The sequence below is a fragment of the Ixodes scapularis genome, unplaced genomic scaffold, assembly GCF_016920785.2.
Source record: "Ixodes scapularis isolate PalLabHiFi unplaced genomic scaffold, ASM1692078v2 PGA_scaffold0__279_contigs__length_252992795, whole genome shotgun sequence".
In the NCBI taxonomy this organism is placed as follows: Eukaryota; Metazoa; Arthropoda; class Arachnida; order Ixodida; family Ixodidae; genus Ixodes; species Ixodes scapularis.
In genome coordinates this window covers 236,548,980-236,568,209 of record NW_024609835.1, presented here as the reverse complement: position 1 = coordinate 236,568,209, position 19,230 = coordinate 236,548,980, and the positions used below count along the sequence as shown (strand labels likewise).

Genomic DNA, 19,230 nt, shown 5'->3' with positions numbered 1-19,230 from the left:
AGAAAATAAAGTATCTGCTCATCAGCGTCACTTCAAGTTGGCGCTGGTTCGACACAATAAATGGAGAATTGTTCTTTTATGCTTTCGGTAACACGAAAAATATTAGTTATTTAGTGTTTCGTGTTCATTCTTGACGGACCCAAGTAAGGAGCTGCATGGAGAAAAGTTTCCTTTTCACTTAAAGCAAGACATCAACTTTCGGCTTTAAAAAGCTTCACGAAAAACGTTGGAGCAGGGCAAAAAGGAGCTACAGAAAAAAAAAAATTCCACATGTGATTGGTGAGTTCTGCACCTGAGAAGTTCTTTGCTCCTATGTCTTACTTGAACACACCAAAAATTAAAAATCTAACCTTTTTGTAACCAGAAGTCAAAAAGATACATTAAGTGGTCAAGGTGGTCTTCACTTGTTCCCTCGAGGCAACTGCAGACAGGGGCATTGCGAAGAGAGGAAGGCAGGTGTTAGCTGCCTGTCTCCGTCTTACTCATCAAAAAGGTTCTTCTTTACTCGATTGCAATCTCTGATCGTGCTGATGACGTGGCTATTCATGTGTTCCATTCGTTCGACCAAGATGTCCCCACTTGCTCCATGTTGCCTGAGCCAGTCTTCATTGCAATCTAGATAAAAAACATTTTAAAAAGAAAGCCGTTATAAGACTGGTCCCAAGCACTCCTCAAAGGCAGTCCAAAATAACAAAAGTGGATCGCATGAAAATTTAGCTGCATAAAAAGAAGCATCTCAGAAAGAGTGGTACTGGCTTGGGTTCAAACCCGCGTCCCTTCAGTTGTGACCCACACTGCTAAGCTACTGTGGCACGTTAAAAGAAATTTTGAAACATTTCAGATGGCTGCGATGTTACGTGTGACCGCTCGCGCAAATATGGTGTGTGTGTGTGTGTGTGCCTACTACCTTGCATCTCAGTAAACGCAGATACTGAAGGAGGCAGGGTAAAAAAATAGGGTGTGCAACTGCAATAGACGAGACTTTTGCCTTCTACTCCCGCTCAAGCACTGGCTTTAGCAGGGCCTTAATTCAGAGACACTGTTTCAACAAGCTGAGGTTTCCCAAATAAGTATTTTATATTAACACAAAATGTGTTTAGACTAAAAAATCCTTGTCACTATGTTATGATAAAGATTAATGAAAACTATCAGTTCTCATATTTGACCTGGACCGAGTATGGTGGCTTAGTAAATGTAACAGAACGTGGAGCATAGGTATGTTCAGTTTTTATGTTATAGACGCTTTACACACGCGCCAAATTACAGCCGCCATAGCCGACCTTCTCTTGTCTTACCGAGATGCCGAGCAACTGAAACGGTAGTTGACGATCCTCTACAAAGGCCGATGCTTTAGAAAAGGACACAGTTGAATATAATGTGGCAATAACCTGGCCTGTCATGGTAATCATGAAGTGAAATAAACGGAATAAGAGGAAACAAAAACTGAAGGTCAGTTATGGCGGCGTCCATGCACATCTGCTGCAAAGCGTCTATAGGGACGGACTCATCTTCAGAGACACGCTTAGGACCCCAAGTGATCCCTTCTCCTATTCAATCAGCCTGTCTCTTTAGGGCAATAAATGGAATCAGCCAAGGCTAATAGCTTGAGTAGGGCACCATGTTTTTCTTTTTTTAGGTACAAGGTAAGCTTATGTATTGTACATAGTCTTCTGATATGGCCGGCACACCGACTGCAGTCACATATTGTGTGTCTTATCCGACAGTCCGTCAAGAATTTATATTTTGACTGCCTCCCTTGGCAGTCACATATAATAACCAGATCTTGTAGAATTCTTCCTGTCATATCCCAGCTTTGTCCTACGTGACCACCTGATATATAACTACACATCACCTTCGGCACTATATTACGAATTTGATGCCTGTACGTACCCCTCCGTAAACAGGAGATTTCAATGATTTTGTCTGCTTATTCATAGACAGGCCAGAAGACTGGCCAGCTGCAGTATGACCCAGAAATTTGTGGTCATGGTCGCAAGCGGTAACCTAGTGCTCTTGAATATAATATTGAAGGGCAGACAGTTTTTGAACATACTTGTTACTGAAATGTCCTACCTCAAATATATTTCACAAATATTATAGAACTTACTAGATGCAGACACTAGAAATTAAGTGGACAAAGTTAATTGAACAAACAAAATAATTGGGAAAAATTAAATGTATAGGGAGAAGGGGACTTTACAAATGGGATTTCATAAAATATTTGCACTGTTAGCATTACTACCGAATGCTTTTGCTTGAAATTACCGCAAGCTGCCATGAAATTACGAACCTTCCAATGCAGCAACCTTCTCAGGCGTTAGCTGTGGTTTTTGCGTGCCGGCCGCAGGGCCACGATTTGCTGGCTTGCCTTGCGTTGATCGTTGCTGAAGAGACTCTTTACCCCACATAGCAACTGTGAGGTTACGTACGAACAAGGATTCTTTCTTCTGTCGCTGGCATGTCAACCACTGAGTGAGGGCTATCGTCGCTACGTTGTTGATACACACCTGCAATTGTAAAGTTAAATGAACATGCAATTATTTTAATAATTCAAATATGCTGATGAATGAAGCATACTGATTATATGAAAAAAAAAATAAACAACATTAGAAACCGCTAAAAAAGCAAATAAATGAAAGAAAACTTTTGTGCATCCAGGTATCGAACACCGGGTCTTCCAATATGCTTAGAGGATCTTGGGCAAGTGATGCACATCAACCTTAGCTAAAAATAATGGCTACTATACTTTCGAAATTGTGAAAATGCACAAGGCACAGCAAAGTTAGGTTTTGCCAGAGTCTGCATCCTGAATCCACCTTTTTTCATGGACCCGGACAAAAGTTCACCATTTTCTGACTGCACCTGAACAGATGCTTAACGAGGCAAAAATAGTGTCTTTATCACCTATTTTCATACGAGGACTGAATCTTTGTTTCTGGGGGCCAAAAAGTTCAAGTAGAATTGTCTTGAGGTTTCAATTTCGTATTAAACCCTTATAAAACATGACAGAAAAGCGAAAGTAGTGGCCAATTTCATTTCTACTCTACGACATTATATGCAGGCCACTGCATGTAACACACTTGTGCCACTTCTTTCAGGCTAACTTGTTGCAGAAGGCTGCTTTCATTTCCAACTGTACACAACCAATTCAATTATTAATTTATCTTATTATTAATTTATCTTAAAATTAATCAGAGCATGAAAAATAAGCAATAACTATGTTAATAACCAATGATGTTTGTCTGCCAGTTATTGGCCTGGTTAGCTTTTGTCTGGGTCTGTGGGAATACTGAGCATTTGTCCTGTGAGTTTTCGTCCAGTTACCCCTGATCTCTGAACTGGAGCTGCATATACTTAAAACAGCCTACATGGCTTATTGGCGAAACTTTTCTCAGCAATGTATAACGGAGATTTTTTATTTTATTTATTTAATTTTCGTAAATAAGTGAACCAGCTGAGACAATAGATTTATCAATAGACTAACATCTATCGATGGAAAAATAACCTTATAGAATGGAAAAAAAACACCCATTTAGGGCTCGAACTTACCGTTTCGCCGTTGGTCGTCAAGCGCGCCTTTTTTGGGATGGGTTCTGTACACTGCTTTGCCGAGAGCACTGGAAAACATCATAGCAAGGTATCTTCAACTGTGCCATTGCCAAAAATGTTCACATTAGGCTAATTGACACATTCGCTCCTGGTTTACAATTGTTAATACAAAAAACTGAAAATGACAAGGGCAATGAAAAAAAGCTGCTGGTTGGAGAAAAATGACGCTTCTATACCAGAGGTGGTCAGAGTGGGTCGCAGAGCCTCAGGAAGACAACGAAGATCCAAAAGCGCTTTGTCACTGCTTCAAATGTCTTATCATCAGTTTCGAAGAGCAAGCGCAAAGGGAATATGGAAGTTGTCGAGTGCTTGGGAGCATTTTTGTCGAAAGAGCAACGCGAACCCGATGTCAAACAGAGCTGTCGAAGTTTGCCTGCCCTTCACGTCAATGTACCTGTACGAATCGGCGCTTTCAGCCTTGGCAACCAGAACAAAAAAAAAACGGTCACATGCCTGTGAGGCTAGACCCCCAGCTAGCGCATTTCCAAAAATTAAATCATAATTTCTGCAGTAGAAAAGATAACGCAAGCACCTGTCACTCTGATCACATGCAATTACATCGTAATTAAGGGCGATGCTCAGTCTCTATGGTGTTACATACCTCAAGAAGCCAGAGCAGTAGTGACTGCAGCATGTTGCTTTTTATACATTTAAAATTTTCCTTATAAACTTCGAACCTTTATGTTCGAACTCCATCAAGAATTAATAACTTTATTACAGTAGAACCTCGTTGGTATGTTCCCGGTTGATACGTTTTCACGGCTGTTACGTTCATAAGTGCCGGTCCTGTTTAACTCCCATAGAAATACATATACTAGTTTCCCGTCTGTTGCGTTTGATTTCCAGGTTGTTACGTCCAAAATCTGCCCCTCGGCACTCCCGAACCCGCGATCCTGGGAGTGGCGGATTTCCGGTCTTCTGTTGGCAACATATGCCTCTCGGCCTCTGTTGGAGTCTTCAAATCATCTAGTCAAATCCGAATCCAAATCCGTTTGAATCTATAGCGGCCAGCGAGCGAGCGATGGCGCGATTAGAGTCCGTTTAACTCACCGGTTTCTAGTGCGTGTTTTAGTTCTTGGATCTTAACACGTTTTGATGGAAATGATGGCAACGCAGCGGGCTCAGTGTGACGCCTGTTTATAGGCTTCGGGAGCGGAGCAAGAGCTGAGAAAAACTTGATCGCTGCTCGTCGTGAATGAGTACAGTTGTCAGAAATCGTATTGGAAACGATTTCTAGGAAAATAAAGGTACCTTTTTATTTCTCAATTAGCCTCACACGACATTCGTGGTTCTATTTTCCCTACTGAGCAATATGAAAAGTTGCCCCTCGAAGTAGCAATCGTGGTCGCGCTTTAATAGGGTAGATACGGTAGTGGTTGAGTGCTAGTTCTAAACAACTGTGCCGAAAAAGAATGCCCAGCTATATGGTAACTAACATGGTAGTTCTCCGAACCCCCAAAAGCCATTCTGGTGTAAATCCCAATGTGAGGGTTGCTCCCCGTCACATCTCTAGTTCCACCAACAGCGTTATCGGTTGTTACATTTTCCCGGGTGATGCAATTTTTTTTTTCTACGGTCGCTGAAAAGCACGCTGAGGTTCTACTGTATCTATTGATATCTCATTGGTTCAGTAAGGGGCAGAGAGACCTTATCTTCACAAAAACAAATAAAGCAGTTCAGAAAAAAATAGAATGTGAGCCCCTTATATGTACAATCGGCACAAAAGGAACTGAAAACGGTAGACTGATAGTTTTTGGCACACTGCCGGCGCTACCCTGAAGCTTGAGACGCAGCGAGTGCAGCAGGTCTAACACATCGGAGTAGTTTCTGTTAGTCCCTTGATTGGCTGGTCCCAAGCTACAGAGTAGCACTGGTGGCGAGTAGAAAACCATCGGCCTGCCATTCACCTTTCAGTTCGTGCCGACTGTACTTTTGCCAAGACCAGGACATGTGAACTGATGCCTTTTTCTCAATTCATGAAGCTTAAATATTTATTCCTAGCACTATTTTGCCAAAGTGAGAAACCTGCTTCAAAATTTCTTTTAAAATAGTCAAACACACATTTACTGGAAAGTAGGGAAACATACCACTGGTACTTTTATCGAGTTTCTTCTCGATCTGTTCCAGCCTTGAAATAATATCCTCAAACTGACTTGGCCCAGCTGTTTTCAGATTGTCAATTTTCGTATTTAGCTCCTTAATGCTCTCCTTCGCTCGGCGATACTTGGCAACAAGTTCCTGGTAAACCTTCTCAGGCACAACTGCACCGTCATCACTGTCTGAGCAAGGGGTTCCATGATCACTAAAGAGAGGGCTGTTTCGCTTCTGCTGCAGCTTCATGGACAACACTTTCCTCATGGCTGCTGCAGTTGCCATTTTTGCAGACTTCTGATGTGCCTGTGGGTCAAAATGTAAATAAAACTTCTTTATGACACCATATTTTAACATATGGCTAGCCTGCCCTGTCTTCTCTCCTGCAACCCATGTTGTAGATAGCCTTTTGTTTTGTTTTATTTTTCACCACTGGTCATTAAATCTAAATTGGTTGGATTCCCAATGTGGTTCCAATCCCATCATAGCTAGGTTACTTGCCTCTAAAGGTTGACAATGTTTTGCGGTCGCCTCTGAGCCTTTATGCATCACTGGAGTCGGTCAAAATTTAAATTTGCAGACAATAACTGGCTTGCAGTTAATTAACAAATATTTGCTTATTAGCTGCCTAATTGCACAAGCAACAATTCTCCAAATGTCTGCCAGTTTGAGTAAGCAAATTGTAAAATAAATTAGAAGCATCCTAATGGAACTTTCCTTTTGTTAAAAAGACTGGACCGCCTAAAAGAACCATATTATCATTACTATACTTCGTCTCACCCTAGCATGGGCTAACCGCAAATGCTGTGCTGGCACGAGACTGTAGCCTTGATTGCGTTGACTGGCGCTCGCACTGCACGAGCGTTTGTGTGGCCTGCGAGGCGTCACCCAAGGCAATTAGCTCTTTTAGCACATGCAGCCAACAATAGTCCATGCTAAGGTAAGACAAAGTATATGCAAGGAGTTTCATGCAAGACTGACAAAAATATTAATGAAAGGGAACTAGCATTATGGCACTTTTAAAAGGGGGATTTCACCTTTTTTTTTAAATGCATATTCAGAACTGCAAAGTTTTGGCATGTATGGATAACAAAAAACACTCTCACAAAGTCTTGTCAGTGTGCACTGACAATCAATGTCAAAAATAATTATTCTTTTTATGTTGGTGAGGTGTGCTGCACTGCGTAGCACTCGCCATCCACAAGTGAAAATAGCTGAAAGCAATGTCAGTATATCAGAAGTTTGAGGAAGACATCACCTACACTACTGGAAAGAATTTCTGACATTTAAAGGGACCATGAAATGACCTTTTTACTTTTTCCAGATAACTTTTACATTAAACCGTCAATGTTCACTGAATGCCGAACAGGCATCCGTTTTCGTCTCGGTTTATTAACTTCTACACAAAAAATTATTGAAATATCGACTTTTTCATTCTCTCCAACTGACCGCAAAACAAGCCGTGACGTAAACCGTTTCCGGAACCGGAAGTTCTCTCGGCAATAGGAGAATGGGAGTGTTAGCGGCAACGAGTTGGGGTGCGCCGGTAGGTTTTACTGCGCTGATGTCACCGACGTACTTCCTGAATCGGCGCCCCTCATCGCCGCATCACAGCTGAGCGAAATTCAATGAGATATGTTGCGCTACAGCGACAGCATGGGACTAGTCCCATACGCCGGTATGCCTGTTGGGAAGTGCAGCGAGTCTTCCGGTGAAGACTCCAGAAGTCAACCACCCTGTCATTGTTGGCAGAAGGGCCGGCCCGTGTCAGTCGTTTGCAAAGCGACGTAGATGGCGTTTTTCGCGGCCTCGGAGATGCAGGAGCGAGCCGACGTTAAAAAAGATACGTTTGAACTACGAGTGTCAGCAAGAGCCACGTAAATACCTGTTTACACTTGGAGCGGACGCGCGCGTTCGATGGAAGTGCTGTATTCGCGCTGTTTGTAATCGCTTCGGGACCGTTCTTTTACGATTGCAACTCGATACTGACGCGACACTCGGCAAAGAAAGGTTAGACCGGGGTTGTACGTATACCTCCCACGAACTGTTATAGCTCGACAGTGACGTGCAGTCTGTCAGAATAAAAATGGCATACCAATAACAAAGTGTACATACCGTGTTACGAAGGTAATCCATACGGCGTTTATTTCAGCTCTATATCACACAAAACAAGATAGAATGGACGAGAGTCCCTTTTCGACGAGTGTTCGTCAACACTGCCTCGGAAAACAAGGGGAAGAGATTGACCTCACCTCTTAATCTAGAATTGAGGTCAGTGATCAAACTATAATACGGGAAGGGTCCACAAGGGTCGCGCGGGCATATTCCATTTAGCACGCCAGCCGGTCGTAGGCAGACGGTCTTGCGACGAAGCAACGCAGCGCCGAGTCGGAATGCCTGCTAGGCCTATATTCTGAGCACCTCGCTTCGTCGGAGTCGGTGGATCCAGCGTTCTTGTTCGTCGTGGTCTGTTTTAAGCACTGTTTTCTTGCTGCTTGAAGTCGGCACGCGCGGGAAGAACACGTAGAAAAATAAACGTTCAGTCAGTCAGAGTTTTGAGAGGAGGGAAACCAAAGGAAATAACCGTTCTGATGTCGGCCCTGCCCTACTGCGCACGCGCAGTAGTTGCTTCGTTTACCACACGATAGATGGCGCTTGGCTCTCAGCATTATCAAATTTGGCAATTTTCGCCACACATCTCTAATTATGCTACAAAATGTGGATCTGAATATTATTTAACAAAACTTTTAGGAAACATTCGCCGGCTATTTATTGTTTACGATCGCGGAGCTGGTGAGGTAGGCTCTTACCCAATAGGCGACCTGGATTTGGCTGACGTGCTCCATTTCCGCGGATACATCGTAGTGAACAGGCGAAGGAAGGAAGGCGCAAAAGAGTCCAGTTTTCTTTTAAAAGTTCTATAGCAAATAATTTTTTTTGGCTCCCTATTTTTGTGTTTTTGTGTTTCTTTTCACACCTTTTACGACGTGCGGTGGATGAAACTCGATTTTAATATCATTTCATGGTCCCTTTAAGACGCAAAAATAAATTTTTAAAACGTCATCATGAAACTTCAAGTGCATTTATCTCAGCTTCTCTTTTTAGTGTCAAATATCAGTTCAGGGAAGCTATCATTTCATAATCAAAATTATGCGTGCAGATATATTTCGGTTTTTCTATATTAAAATTTTCTGGAGAACACGACTGTGAACTTACTTTCTGCATTTTTATGCTCTTTTGTTATGAAAAGTTTATATTACTTTTAAATCAAATGTACACAAAAAAAACTTCTTTTCATATTTTTTCATGAATAAATCTTGTAATTTTTGAAATTTCTTTTCATAGTCGTTTGAAACAAGTATTCTGCTGTATGTTCCAGCCAAAAAACTGGTCATTTTCATTACCCTTTTTAAACGATAGCTTTCCTCAGCAGATACACTTTTTTATTATGAACTTTTATGTAACTCATCGTGGGATAAATTTATAGGGTTGAAAATGTCCACAGCATCCTTGTCCAGTGCTATGAGTACACCCTGCAAATTTCATGCAATAAGACAAACGGTTCGAAAGTTAGCCTTCTGGAGTAGTGTTTCCCCTAAAAACTTGCCGGGCGTCCTCGAAAAACACTAAATCAGTCAAATTAGGAAGATTGGGTGCAGGTGTACCATTTTTCTGGGCCCTGAAAATGTACCAAAATGCTTAGCGCATGCAAAGATTTTTTGTTTCTTATCATCAGTACACTTTATATGCACTTGCAATCTCTCTCAAATTGACTGATATAGGGGTTTTCGAATATGGCCAAGTTTCTCATCAAAGCTTTGGTGTATGTCTAATAATTAAAAAAGTAAATTATGCAAAACTATTTAACAGATTAATTACCGTAATCGCTATGTGCAGGGTGTCGAACCGAAATCTTTTCCGGTTACGGTTTGAGTTACGGTTCAGACATATTGGTTCGGTTCAGGTTCGGCTCCAGAACCAAAAGAATAACAGTCAAACCAGTTTGAACTCGTTCATAACGGTTCAGCTACCACCTACTACAAATTTGTTTCAAAATCTGACAGCACGGCTAGACCATATTGAGGTCGAGCTTCAATTCTTTAAATACATTATGTGCCCTCAAGTGAGAAATTAAAAAAAGTTAATACATTTTAGTTAATCAACCAATTACCTAATTTCACCTTTTTTCTAAAGGCCGCCATGGCCATCAACATTGCCCAAGGGCTCAAATTAAGTTTTAGATGTACTTTGAAGGTTAAACCATTGTTTTGCATAAGCATGGAATCACCTCTCTGAACCAATTGTCTCTATGATCCAGTTTTATTTTCCTTTAGAAGATAACTAACTTATATGTCTTGATGTTATGTTCTTGCCGATATTTCGTACTCATGTTCTGTACTTTTTCTATTGCAAACTTACGTAATGACTTCGAGCCTTTAAGGTGCCAAATAAATTAATTAATTAATATTAAAATTTTAAAGGTTACTATAGCAGCCACCACTTGAAAAAAAAAAGGTTGAAAGAACCAGAATGAAATGGCCGACCAATAAGAACAGAGATCTATCTGTTAGTGTCATTTACTACAGAGGTCTTATCACATGTTAGCTTACAATTAAGTCACAATCTATGTAACCTTTGTTTTTGACAGGTCACATTTCAATGTTGGGAGATGTAATAGCAGTCAAGGCGTATACCCAAGTAAGAAATAACCATTGGAATTTCAATTATAGTTTGACCAAGTTGGTACCACTTGGATACAACTGCAAGTTCAATTGGCACCAACATAACCAGTTGAATACAAGTGGCATTAAGATGAATAATTGGTGATGCCAATTGGGCCGGAAATGTCCAATAGACCTCTTTTGAGTAAGGAGCCGCCTGACGGTTTCGCTGCGACCTCCAAAATGAAAGGCAACTCGACTCGCCTGCTCTCGTAAGAACAGACTGATGTCGCAGCAGGACAGTGTCCTGCAAGAATGGCGAGCGGCAGTGAAGGTCACGAGAAAGGGGGTGTGCAGAGGCAGACACTTACTGGAAAAAGCTTCATTGGTTATCCCAGCATTTGTTATTTAATCACTTTCCAATTAGTATGTAGTTTATTTTATGTGCCATTTCAGAGGAAGACTTATAAGAGGGCACATTAACACTGTGCAAATGAGATAAGGAACGTTTTATGAAAATCATGCAAATGTATTTTCTCTTTATTCCTACTGTCACTGCCAATTTGTTGATAGGTTATTAAAATAGATCTGGTAACAGCAGAATATTACGTGCTTACATCACATACACCAGGCACGTAGCCAGAATTTTATTTCGGGGGGGGGGGGGGCTGCCCATGACAAAATGCTGTATGTGTGGGGGAGGGGGGAGAGGAGGTCCCAGCAAAATGGAAGATTTCGGGGGGGCCTGGGCCCCATGGGCCTCCCCCCTGGATACGTGCCTGACATACACACAGAAAAAGAAAATCGCCAATTCGCACTGTTTGAGAAAAATATTTAACATTTTAGTCAGAACTTGCGGGAATCATAGGCGACGTTGGTCTACACTAGACAAGGAAGATGGCGGCCGTATTGACTTGACCGACTTGACGGTGATGGTGCCAGAACGCATGGCCTGATCGCATACCCACGAATCTTGAGAAGACGACGCCACGAAATTGAAGATAAATATTTGTTTTGTTTTTTTCCATATGTGCCTAATGGTGCCATGGGGAAACCGTGGGAATTCATTTGGCCTGACATCTCATTGGGGGCACAAAGAACTACACATAGTGATAAATACAAAGGTATAACCATTCAAACTCTCTCCCCTTATAACTGAATGCAGTGAAGAAGGCACTCACGGAAGTTTGGACACCAGAAAGGAGGACCAAATTAAGTCAGTGCAAGCTGTTATATAGATGAATTTCTTGCTGGAACCAAATCGGTTCTTGTTGGAAAAGTTGAGGCAACAGTAGGGTCTCAAGAAATAAAGAACTTACCATTGGGCTTTCTGGACGGGTTCTACAATCATTTTCCTTTGTGTCTTCAGGTGAAGAGTTGAGTACTTTCGGGACAGAAATCCTTTTGCCCCCTTGAAGCCGAGCCTCAATCTCTGTCTTTGTCTCTACACAGTCACATATTAAAATAATCAGAGAGTTAATGGCTCTGCTTGAATAAGATGATGCACATGAGTGCAGTTGACATGTTTGTTTTTGTTCATATTTTATCTTTTACCCCCAAATGTGTGAAGGGAATGTAACCAAAAACGTTTTGCATGAAATTAAATATCTAAAAATATTTTGGTCAAGATGGTATCTACAGTTTTGACTTCTTTCATTTGTCATGTCTAGTCCCCCAATTCTTAGAAAAATAAAATCTCCAAGAAAGCTTGAAAAAAATATATTTTGGGGAAGTATAGGAGGTCGGTGCCACTAACTATTTTCTCCACACAATCTAATTAGAGTATGCTCTTTAGTATATGCCTCCTTACATATAAAAATTAAGTATACAGGGCATTTTTTTTAGCTGCACTTAATTTACACAAAAAGTAAACGTGATAGGGTAATTTGAGCCCTGGGGCTCAAATTACCTAGCCTGGCCTCTAGAAAAAAAAGTTGAAATTTGATACTTAGTGAACTAAAATGTTTTAATTAACTTTTTAATTTTTCGCCTGAGGGTGCATAATGGATTCTGAGAATTGAAACTCAACATCAATACGGTCTAGCCGTGACATCAAATTTTGATTACAAATTCGTAGTAGACGCTAAGGGGTAGGCTGTCTGGTAAACAGCGCGAGACCGAAACTAAGCGGGGGAAGAGCACCGGTGATTTCATTACTCCGCCCTTTCGAGCATGCCCATTAGCATTATCGCAATGAGAGCAAGCAAGCAGAGCCTGCTTGCTCTCCCCTCCAAAGATTGTATGCTGCTCATACGCAGTGCCCATGCCCGATGTACCCAGAAGCCGCTTGTTTGTAAACAGTGTGCTCTCCCGTGCTCCTGTATAGACACCAAGTTTATATAAACATCACGTTAAATTGTAAAAAAAATATAGCTTTTCATGCTTGTAGTTTAGATAAAATATGATAAAAATGAAAGAAGTCAAAAATGGAGTGCTATCTTGATGCAAAGAAATATTTTTCGATTGAAATATTTATTCTTATGTTAAACTTTTTGTTTATGTTCACTTCACACACTGGGGAGTAACCTATAAAGCTGTAAGGAAACACAAAAGTGTCAAATGTACTTCTGTGCATCAATGCAAACAGAGAGTAATCTAACTCTACTAGTAGCTGCTCACAAGGACGGTCAATATTGTCATGAATGACAAGTGATGAGGCGGTAATAACTGAAGAAACTAAACGTTTAATGGGGCAAACTTGTGCCCAAAAATAAAAGGAAAAAAAAAATGTAACAACAGAGCGTCGCGGGCATCGAAGGCGGCGAAGCAGCAGGATCAAACGCTGAGGCGAAACTGACTTTGGCTCACCACGCGAAACCCCATGTACACGCGTGGGCTTCTGGAATAATCGGCGTAGAACATTCGGACCTCAAACAAGCAACAGGATTCGCGAATTTTCCAGAACACTAAATTGCAGGAATAAACAAAATACACGTTGCTCCCAGGAATCGAACCCTGGCTTTTCGCGTGGGAGGCAGGCGAAATAACCGTTAGGCCACACGCGCGCTGCCTACTTGGCCAGCTGCGCGTGCGGCAATATTTCAAAAGTCTCTGCTTGCAACTACAAATAATACAAAAGTTTGCTGCAGCCTTTCTTTTACACAAGAAAAGCATTTGGTTTAATTTTTAGGACCTGAACACTGAGGCGGTTCAGTCTGCCAACACTAAATAAAAATCTGCAGGTGGGTCACCTTTCTTAACACCGCAACAATGAACCTCGGCGCCACGGCAGCATCAGTCTCATTCAGGGCACCGCACTAGTGTTTTACTACTTACTTCTCAGAAATGTGTCATGTACTTAAATTACATTGCAACATGTGTCTACCATTGCAGTATTATGGTAACTTGGGCAAGCTAGCTGGTGCATTGTCGCCTTTTAAAAGGCAAAAAAAAAAGAAAAGCCTATTATTGGAAGAAAGTTATTTTTGATGTACATGTCAGAATCAGGAGCTTGTAGTAAAGACAATCATGTTCCTGCCCACCAAGGTCAGGTCTGATATCCAATCATAAATGTCCGTAAGAGGTTCCTCTTTAATTTAGTGAATGCCAAAAGTATGACCCGCATTGAACTCATTTTACATGTCCAGATTTTCATATGGAATAAAATATATCACCTGCTAGAAGCAATATCCTCGCAGGGTAGTATCCGGGTTCTCCTTCTATTCCGGAAGATCTATCTGGGCTCCAATAGACTTCATACAGCTTATTTTTGCAGTAGTCCTTCTGGCTACGCGGAGCAAAATTTTTTATGTCAGTCACTTCAACGATTTCCTTCAGACGGCTGCAGTCCGTAAACTGGACGTAAGCGAAATTCATGCCTGCAAAATAAAAAGCGGTTGTATTATTCCCCTGCACCACTGGCACTTCTGACCACCATACTTTCACTGAATGCTATAAGGGAGTCAAGCCCTTATAGCATTCTATAAGGGCTATAAGGGCTCTTTCCTCGGCGCGCGCGGCCGGCTAGCTTTGCTGCTTTGCACTGGCATGTTTGGAGAAGCAGGTGATAGGGAGGGGAGGGGCATCAGTTGGGCAAATTTGATATACATCCCACAAGGATTCCAGAAATCTAAACGTTATTGCTTGATGTGTCCCGCTTCTATATAAAAGAATCTGTCCCACATTCATTTCTTTGTTATTAAATCTTTAGTAGCAGAGTGATATAGAAGAGTGTTATAGTCCTAGTTACTTCTGTGTATCCGTCACTATCTTGGAAGTGTTACACCAGCTCATCGACCAAAGACATGCTGTCGAGATAGTGACGATGGACCCGAAATAGATGCGTCTCTCTTCTACGCATCATAATCAGGCGCACCCTTTAGCATGCGGTTTTAAATCAAGTAAAGAAAGGCGAAGTTTTAACTATGAATATCTCAGAGCTCCTTTCTCCAGAAGCTGTGTCAATTTGGCTGGCTTTATTGATGGCCCGTTTTAAAACTGCTATTGCAACTAGGCCCATCAAACCACTATTTAAAAAGTTAATCAAGAAAATTTGTTAATCATGTAACATACTGTGACGTTTATCCCATCATCTAATGTCTGCCGAGCCCTACAAACATACATGAATATGGCGTTCACATAGCTATAACCTTCTTTTTTTTTGTTTAAATTCTGTAAAGAACTAAAAAGAAAAGCCTGTATGTGGTTTCGACATATTATGCCACTGATTCAAAAATACAATGTATCTCACATTGCAACATGCGAATCTCGATTGTTTTCAAGAAAACTTTTTGTAATACTAGCTGCATGTCGAGAAGTTCTGTGATCAGATGAATTGGAAAAGAAATCTGCATATAATTCATGAATGCTTCTTGGTAATTCTTTTGGAGTCATTTTACTGCAGCTAAAGAGCCGATAAAGCAGAGAATGTATTTTAGGAGGTGATTCGCATGTGCTTGTTTTCCTTCAAGTCACAGGTTGCTAGCTCATCAGTGGGAGCTTTCTCACCAGAGGCTGGTGAACTTGACATCCATGATCAGTATATACAGTCACGAAATGGCAGTCAGCGTGAGGTAAGCACTTTCATGTTATAAAACTCCAGGGCTTTATATATGAATAAAGCATTGAAACACCCCAAATATTTTGAATATATATATATAAGTATTCAAGAGGGGTGAACAAGGTGATCTTCTGCTCCTTAGCTCCAGGACGAAGAGTCATCGAGATTCTCCTCAGTGCAAGAAGTACCAACATCGTCTCGTGTGAGTCTGGTTCTATTTTATCAATTTGTAAACTGGCTAAACGTCATGGTGCATTATTTTATATTTTGTGTGTTTCTCATAGGACACAGTAACATCCCGGAAGCAATATTTGCACTCAAACGCCTCGGTTGAGGTGCCTCGTGCTACATTCTGGCGAATGCAAACTAGGGTATGCCTCTCAGTTGTTACTTATTTTGTAAGTCTAACTATGAAAAGAAACTGAAAATATATCATATTTTATTTGCAGCTTCCTAGGTTGTCAGGACCATTTTGTTTGCCAGAGCCCTGCAGAACCAAATCTCTGGACAATGGAAATGGCCTCCATGGCTCTCCTGACAGCGACCTGGACGTAAGTGCCGATTGATTATGACTTCTCTGGAGACCCTCTATAGGCACAGCCCATGATAAAGTAGTGTCTGACGCGACTGAGGTGCTTGGAATTCTCTTTCGCAGATTCAACCTCCTCCCGATTTGCCGCAGGTTCAGGAGGCTTGCTTGCTCGACAGGGGTGGCTGTCTACGAGGCTCTCCTTGCAGCCACCTGGAAGTAAGTGCCGATTTATTATGACTTCTCTGAAGACCCTGTATAGGCACAGCCCATGATAAGGTAGTGCCCGATGCGACTGAGGTGCTTGGAACTCTCTTTTGCAGATTCAACCGTCTCAGTCCTCAGAACCACCCGACTCGCCGCAGGTCCAGAAGGCTTGCTTCCTCAACAGAGGTGACTGTCTCCAAGGCACCCCTGGCAGCCACCTGGACGTAAGTGCCGATTTATTATGACTTCTGCGAAGACCCTCTATAGGCACAGCCCATGATAAAGTAGTGAGTGATGCGACTGAAGTGCTTGGAACTCTCTTTTGCAGATTCAACCGTCTCAGTCCTCAGAACCACCCGACTCGCCGCAGGTCCAGGAGGCTTGCTTGCTCAACAGAGGTGACTGTCTCCAAGGCACCCCTGGCAGCCACCTGGACGTAAGTGCCGATTTATTATGACTTCTGCGAAGACCCTCTATAGGCACAGCCAATGACAAAGTAGTGAGTGATGCGACTGAGGTGCTCTGAACTCTCTTTTGCAGATTCAACCGTCTCGGTCGTCAGAACCACCCGACTCGCCGCAGGTCCAGGAGGCTTGCTTGCTCAACAGAGGTGACTGTCTCCAAGGCACCCCTGGCAGCCACCTGGGCGTAAGTGCCGATTTATTATGACTTCTGCGAAGACCCTCTATAGGCACAGCCCATGATAAAGTAGTGAGTGATGCGACTGAGGTGCTTGGAACTCTCTTTTGCAGATTCGACTGTCTCCGTCCTCAGAACCACCCGACTCGCCGCAGGTCCAGGAGGCTTGCTTGCTCAACAGAGGTGACTGTCTCCGAGGCTCTCCTGGCAGCCACCTGGACGTAAGTGCCGATTTATTATGACTTCTGTGAAGACCCTCTATAGGCACAGCCCATGATAAAGTAGTGCTCGATGCGACTGAGGTGCTTGAATTTCCCTTTTGCAGATTCAGCCTTCTCCTTCGTCGGAACCTCCCGACTCGCCGCAGGTTCAGGAGGCTTGCTTGCTCGACGAAGGTGACTGTCTCCAAGGCTCTCCTGGCAGCCACCTGGACGTAAGTGCTGATTCCTTGTGATATTTACAGTGATGCAGTACTCCAGGGCTGCACTCATTGTAAATATTTGAAGCGCTTTACATTAGGTTCACTGCATTGTTAGGTGTTCATTACCTGAGCCTGTTTATTTTTATTTCAAAATTTTGGTTAAATACAGCGAAGCAAAGCTCCGAATTTCGGAGAATTGGCAATTTACGAGAAATAAACTCCGATAAACGCAGAATTTCAGATAAAATCTAAACTCCGAAAAACACCCTCCGAATTTCACGAAAGAAACTTTAAAAACACGGAATCCTAGTTATGGATCTCTTTTCTGTTCCAGTGTACGCCTGAGCCACAGTATGTACTGTCATCCAGCCCAGCAGCTGCGACAAGGGATCCCGGCAACATAGAGCTCTGTTCTCCAATCTGCAGGTGCTCGAAGACCATGGTGGCTGAGGTCCTTCTCATGATCTTAACATTGTTTTGCAAACATCGTTTCACCTTTTCTGCTCTTGTTGACTTCCTGCAACTTTTGAACATAACATTTGGCTGTGAAGTGCTACCTGGTTCAAAGTACCTGTTTAATGGTCTGTTTTCCGTACCATCTGACATGATGTCGATCCATGTCTATTGCAACTACTGCTCTGCCTATATTGCTACAAAAGACACACTTTTAAGCAAGCATGTGACTTGTGCTCAGTGCCAAACTTCTGCACTTGTAGAAAAGTTGTCTTATTTTATCACTTTGTCTTTGGCTCCCCAGCTGAAACGCATGCTAGAAAGCAATCCTGATATTCAAAACAACCTTGATTATCGATTCCGAAGGAAGAAGGAACACCAATCTAACATTGAGGACATATACAATGGTGTCTTGTACAAACAACTTTCAAAGCCAGGTCAAATTCTTGCAAGTGAAGACAATCTTTCGTACACATTTAATTCTGATGGTGCCTCTGTCTTCAAATCATCAAATATGTCCATTTGGCCAATTCAAGTAACGATAAATGAGTTCCCTCCGACTTTGCGACAAAAGAATCTATTACTAGCCGGTTTGTGGTGTGGCGGAGAAGACACAAACATGGACATGTTTTTCTGGAAATTTGCTGATGATGAGGTCAGTTTGGCAACTGAGGGAGTCTCGTGGCAAAGGCATGATGGAACAGTTGTAAACAGCAAAGTCATTGGACTTTGCTGTTGTGTTGACAGTGTAGCACGACCTATCATGCAGAAGACAACACAGTTCAATGGACATCATGGATGCAGTTGGTGCTACCACCCTGGAGAGTATATTGAAAATGCCATGCGCTATCCAGTCTCTCTACAGTCATACTCTGATCAAAGTGATGTAGAAATGGAACAGCAAATGGAAACTGCTTTTCTTGAAAACAAGACTGTCTTTGGTGTGAAAGAACCATCTGCACTCCTGTCTATTCCAGCTTTTGGCATTGTCTCTGGCTTTGTTCCAGATTATATGCATGCAGTTCTGTTGGGTGTTGCCAGACAGATTACAGAGATGTGGGTTACATCTGCTCGGGAACCCTTTTACATTGGATCACCCAGAACAATGAATCTCATTGACAGAAACCTTGAAAACATTCGTCCTCCCAGGTCCATTTCACGTTTGCCAAGGTCACTAACCAAACGGTGTCAGTGGAAGGCATCAGAGTGGAAATGTTGGCTTTTCTACTATGCCATACCATGTCTCAAAGGATGTCTTCCTGAACGTTACCTGAAACACTTCGCTCTTCTCTCAAATGGTATCTATATTCTTTTAAAGAACTCTATAAGTAGAAGCGACGTGAATGAGGCTGATATTTTATTAACCCAGTTTGTATGTGGTGTACAAGAACTTTATGGTTCCCATGCGATGACTTTTAATGTTCATGTTCTCTCGCATATGGCAAAGAGTGTCAAAGAGTGGGGCCCGCTGTGGGCACATTCGGCCTTTCCGTTCGAGTCGGGCAATGGCTTCCTTTTAAAGCTTTCGAAAGGGACCCGTAAAGTTCCCTTGCAAATAGCCAAGAATTTGTTGCTTTATCGCTCTGTTACAACATTTGTCAACAAGTATGGAAAAGACAAA

General features: G+C 42.2%; 2 protein-coding genes and 1 long non-coding RNA gene across 3 annotated transcripts; 2 read left to right on the top strand and 1 right to left on the bottom strand.

The window, feature by feature from the left end:
- Window positions 1-368: 368 nt before the first annotated feature.
- LOC120849787 lies at window positions 369-5,985 on the bottom strand. The gene is made up of 4 exons (XM_042294423.1): window positions 5,697-5,985; window positions 3,550-3,617; window positions 2,291-2,507; window positions 369-615 (listed from the first exon to the last, which is right to left on the bottom strand). The coding sequence occupies exons 1-4, from the start codon at window positions 5,983-5,985 to the stop codon at window positions 479-481; spliced, it is 711 nt and encodes a 236-aa protein (XP_042150357.1). The 3' UTR covers window positions 369-478.
- A 9,265-nt stretch (window positions 5,986-15,250) lies between these two features.
- Window positions 15,251-16,129, top strand: LOC115310262. Its single transcript, XM_040222021.1, has 5 exons — window positions 15,251-15,373; window positions 15,503-15,562; window positions 15,645-15,731; window positions 15,810-15,911; window positions 16,016-16,129. The coding sequence occupies exons 1-5, from the start codon at window positions 15,251-15,253 to the stop codon at window positions 16,127-16,129; spliced, it is 486 nt and encodes a 161-aa protein (XP_040077955.1).
- A 102-nt stretch (window positions 16,130-16,231) lies between these two features.
- On the top strand, window positions 16,232-16,726 carry LOC120849782. The gene is made up of 3 exons (XR_005717996.1): window positions 16,232-16,320; window positions 16,425-16,532; window positions 16,637-16,726. It is a non-coding gene; the product is annotated as an uncharacterized LOC120849782 (long non-coding RNA).
- The last annotated feature ends 2,504 nt before the right edge of the window (window positions 16,727-19,230 follow it).

Excerpts from the sequence above, each read along its gene's own strand:
- LOC115310262 (XM_040222021.1), top strand. The coding sequence starts at position 15,251 with ATGTGCTTGTTTTCCTTCAAGTCACAGGTTGCTAGCTCATCAGTGGGA. Across the intron at positions 15,563-15,644 it reads AAGTACCAACATCGTCTCGT|GACACAGTAACATCCCGGAA; the intron begins GTGAGTCTGGTT and ends TGTTTCTCATAG. Across the intron at positions 15,732-15,809 it reads TCTGGCGAATGCAAACTAGG|CTTCCTAGGTTGTCAGGACC; the intron begins GTATGCCTCTCA and ends TTTTATTTGCAG.
- LOC120849787 (XM_042294423.1), bottom strand. The coding sequence starts at position 5,985 with ATGGCAACTGCAGCAGCCATGAGGAAAGTGTTGTCCATGAAGCTGCAG. Across the intron at positions 3,618-5,696 it reads ACTCGATAAAAGTACCAGTG|TGCTCTCGGCAAAGCAGTGT; the intron begins GTATGTTTCCCT and ends GATGTTTTCCAG. Across the intron at positions 2,508-3,549 it reads TGACGACCAACGGCGAAACG|GTGTGTATCAACAACGTAGC; the intron begins GTAAGTTCGAGC and ends TTACAATTGCAG.